General features: G+C 39.0%; 1 protein-coding gene across 1 annotated transcript in view; it reads right to left on the bottom strand.

Annotated features, from left to right (window-relative positions):
• Positions 1–4,278, bottom strand: part of LOC106530856 (septin-7) — a gene marked incomplete at its 3' end in the record, with an annotated part of 78,921 nt that overhangs the window by 33,340 nt on the left and 41,303 nt on the right. The window contains 1 exon segment of the mRNA XM_014026565.1: positions 3,252–3,354. Coding sequence (XP_013882019.1) covers positions 3,252–3,354 — 103 coding nt within the window.

Here is a 4,278-nt window from a genome sequence, read left to right as displayed (position 1 = left end):
GAAGAACCCATCCAGAGGACCTATACAATTTTTTTTCCTTTTGATTTTTTACCTGGATTACTGAGATGCATCAGGACAGTCATGAGTTTAGTGGATTGAAAAACAACATAAAAAATTATGTAGATGCTTCTGCCAGTATGGCTGCTTTATTAATAATAAAGCTGATTCTGATTTATTAAGCATTAAATCTAGTAATTCAAAAAGGAAAGACATTATTAACAACATTTACCATATTCTTTATTACCTTTACTTATGGGAAATTTGGATAGAGCTTCATCAGAGCTAAACAACAAAAGAAATCTGAAGCTCCTATGTTTAATAGTTTTTGAGCTATAACCATTTTTGTTTATCCAGATACCACTTTTTCAGATAAATTGGGGGTCCTGGGTAGGGGGGCACTGATTGGTGGGCCTGATGGATAGAGCTTCATCATAACTCATTTTTGAGCTGAATTGGGCTGATAAAACTTCCAAAGGCCTGAAAGCAATGTCTATAAACTTAGGGCTTCAACAGTTAATTTAAGTACCAACAAGATTTAAGATATTTAGACATAATCTTAACTCTTTTTTGCATTTCCAGGTTGCTATTTTAGGCACTAATTCCAACATTTGAGAGGTAAAAATTCTGCACGAGTTTGTCCTTTTTCTGATTAGAAGTTGATACCTCACGAACCAAAAATAAACATTTTAAAATGCGCAACAATCCAAACTTAAAACTTCTATAACCTGTTCCATTGTTTACTTTTCTTTTGTTTGCCCCCAAACAATCGTACAAACCATTGCGCGCCGCTTCCGGTAGGTGGCGCTAAACGGTATCCATGAAATAGTCCATAGGAGACGTACCTATTTGCTTAGTTAAATCCAGGTGTGTTGTTTGTTGGCCAGGCAGTGTATAAGTCAGTATCAGCACACCTCTTCATTTCACCCTATCATGTTTGGGGGCTTTCTGACCAACAAAACAAGCTTCAAGGTCAGATTCTGCCAACATGGAAACCACAGTCAAATATTGACTCTAACAAATGGCTCTGGCCTACTTTCAATTGTCTGAAAGCAGAAATGAATCCCACCTGACCCACAAACTGCCATACGAGTGTCCCTGTTCAGAGCCAGTGCTCTGAAAAAGATCAAACTAATAATAATAATTTATAGGACACTTTATATTTGTAAATCTAAAATAATAAATTAAGAAAAAATTTGGAAATCAGTTAGGGCCATAAAAAGACAAAACAAAAATATTGTTTTTAATCCTTTTTCTGAAGGATTCTACAGTCTGTGGTTCCCTTAAATGGTCTGGAAGTAAATGCCACAGACGAGGGGCAACAGAGCAAAAGTCTTGGTCCCCCATGGTGCTGAGCTTCGTTCTGGCAATCTGAAAATGGGACGAGTTGTTGGAACTGAGAGAATGAGTTTTGTTGTGTGGGAGAAGCAGCTCTTTAAGGTAGAGGGACATTTCCATGTACACACTAGTGTGTCAGAAGATGATCTTGTAAGTTTATTGTAAGTAACCTTAGGGCAGAAGATAGAGCAGAACTTAYTGTGCTGATTTTGGTGCAAAAACAGTTGAAAAATGTATTGCACTGGTCAGATGTTGCATGTTGAGTTTGTAATGGAGAGAGCTGCCCAATGAGGTGCAGAAACATGGAGAAAAGATGACTGAATTTCCTGGGCTGAACTGAACAATGCTGGAAAAGTAGAATGATGGTGCCTCTTTTAAGGACGTGGAAAAGTTTTGTTTGTGGACAGTTAAACCAGAGGTTTTGCACTTCCATTCTAAGAAATGTCTGCTGCTTTAATTTTCCATAATGCAGGTTTATACCAGGGGGCAGAGCAGGAAATGGTAAATGGATGGAACTTTGTATAGTGTTTTATCAAGTCCCATAAGACTTGGACTTTGTCAGACTTTACGTGGTAAAATACGAAGTGTTGAATTAAAATTCTGTATCGACTAAATGTTATAATTGATGTAATTGATTATGTCGACTAATGGTTGCAGCACTACTAAACACACGCCAAAGAGTAATGTTCCTTCAAATGATCTTATACTTGCAGTACCCATACTCTACAGCAGTGATTCCCAACCAGGGGTACGTGTACCCCCTGGAGGTACGTGAGCATATTACAGGGGGTACATGGAAAAATTTCCCGTGTGTAAAAATAAAAATGAAAATAGGACTGAGACACGTAGGGCTCTATGATTTCCACATTGCGGAAAATGCAAATGGAATCACAAAATTAACATAAAATGGAATCTAGTATAAAACGTGGAATCTCACGGAATTTGCTAATTTGGGTGAGTTTCTGACGTATTTTGGACAATACAATGTATTTTGGACGCTACGGTTTTCTGCACCTGCCGTTACCTGGTTTATTTATTTAATTATTCACTTTCAAGGCAACATATTTATCTTTGTTTAATTTGAGTTGAAAAGAATAAAATGCCTGAGAATGAAAAGTTCCAGGGCAGTGGTTCCCAACCTTTTTAGACTTGTGTATCCCTTGAACCATTTTGTCATACCACTAGTACCCCTTCAGTCAAACATAATGATGATTCTCCAAAAATATAATGTACTACAACTGATTATTAAATGAAAATTATGTATTTAACCCCCTAGAACATTCTCAGGCATTTTATTCTTTTCAAATCAAATTAAACAAAGATAAATATGTTGCCTTGAAAGTGAATAATAAACCGTAGCATCCAAAATACATTGTATTGTCCAAAATACGTCAGAAACTCACCAAAATGAGCAAATTCCGTGAGATTCCACGTTTTATACTGGATCCCATTTTATGTTAGTTTCGTGATTCCATTTGCATTTTCCGCAATGTGGAAATCATAGAGCCCTACGTGTCTCAGTCCTATTTTTATTTATTTTTTACACACCTGGGAAATTTTTCCATGTACCCCCTGCAATACGCTCGCGTACCTCCAGGGGGACATGTACCCCTGGTTGGGAATCACTGTTCTAGGGGGTTAAATAAATAATTTTCATTTAATAATCAGTTGTAGTACATCATAGTTTTAGAGAATCATCATTACATTTGACTGGGGGGCACTAGTGGTATGACAAAATGGTTCAGGGGGTACACAAGTCTAAAAAGGTTGGGAACCACTGCTCTACAGGATCAGAAACCAAGTAGTGGAATCACTGAGGAGAACGTGTCCAACCACCATTTATGATGTTTCTATAATCAGATAACACAATGAGGAGGCACAGAGACATAAAGCCAGGCCCAAAGGAAGTTACTCACCCACAACCATAAGAGTGAACTCAAAACCTCTCTTCACAGATTTCCTATAAACTTGGTTGGGGAGGTTGGCAAAGCCCACATAGCCTTCCAGGTTTTTCTGTTGCTGTGGATCAAAAATAAACATAGATGTAACTTTTCTCCAAAAATAGAACACACTTTGATTGAATGTGTCATTTTCTCATCCAGATTTCAGAATAGAGATGAGCAATCAGCTCAAAAACCAACATATGACCACCTGTCCACACAGATGTTTTTAAACCTGTTTTTATTAACAGAGGGGCAGACTGGACCACTCTACAGACAGGCTGTAGGTGGTCCAAAATAATACATGTTGGTTTTAAAACAAAAAGTGACTCAAAGATTTTGACGAAACAAACCAGATCTGTACTAATATTAGGAGCTCATCTCTGTCTTTGTAGTCTGATCCTGGAGGCATCAGGTCCAGGAGAGAAACCCAGACCTCCCTCCACCCAGCGACACTTTCCAGCTCGTCCTGGAGGAYCCTGAGGTGTTCCCAGACCAGAGAGGACGCATAACCCCTCCAGAAAGTCCTGGGTCTTCCCCAGGGCCTCCTACCAGCAGAACGTGCCCAGAACACCTCTAAAGGGTCCAGGAGGCATCCTGATCAGATGAACCACCTCAACTGACTCCTTTCGATGTGGAGGAGCAGCAACTCTACTCTGAACTCCTCACTCTATCTCTAAGGYTGAGCCCGGCCACCCTACAGAGGAAGMTCTTTTGGACTGCTTGTAACCAGGATCTGGTTCTTTCAGTCATGAACACAGGTGATGGTTGGAACAAAGACAGACCARTAAATCCAGAGCTTCAAGGAACACTGTAAATCTTTGTCAGGTCCAAAGACTCAGGTAGACCAGTGAGTCTACGTGATAATTTTTGATGAATTTTAAGATTTGTTAAACAAATACATTGACATTTTTAACAATTACAAGTGAAACTAGAACTGCAAAGCAGTTATGACCGGGGTCCAAGCCCTTTTATGCATGTCAGCCTTTGTCATGTTGTTTGT

This window comes from Austrofundulus limnaeus, unplaced genomic scaffold (genome assembly GCF_001266775.1).
Source record: "Austrofundulus limnaeus strain Quisiro unplaced genomic scaffold, Austrofundulus_limnaeus-1.0 Scaffold568, whole genome shotgun sequence".
Lineage (NCBI taxonomy): Eukaryota > Metazoa > Chordata > Actinopteri > Cyprinodontiformes > Rivulidae > Austrofundulus > Austrofundulus limnaeus.
Note: the sequence above shows the minus strand (reverse complement) of the source record. Positions and strands in the feature narration are given on the sequence as shown.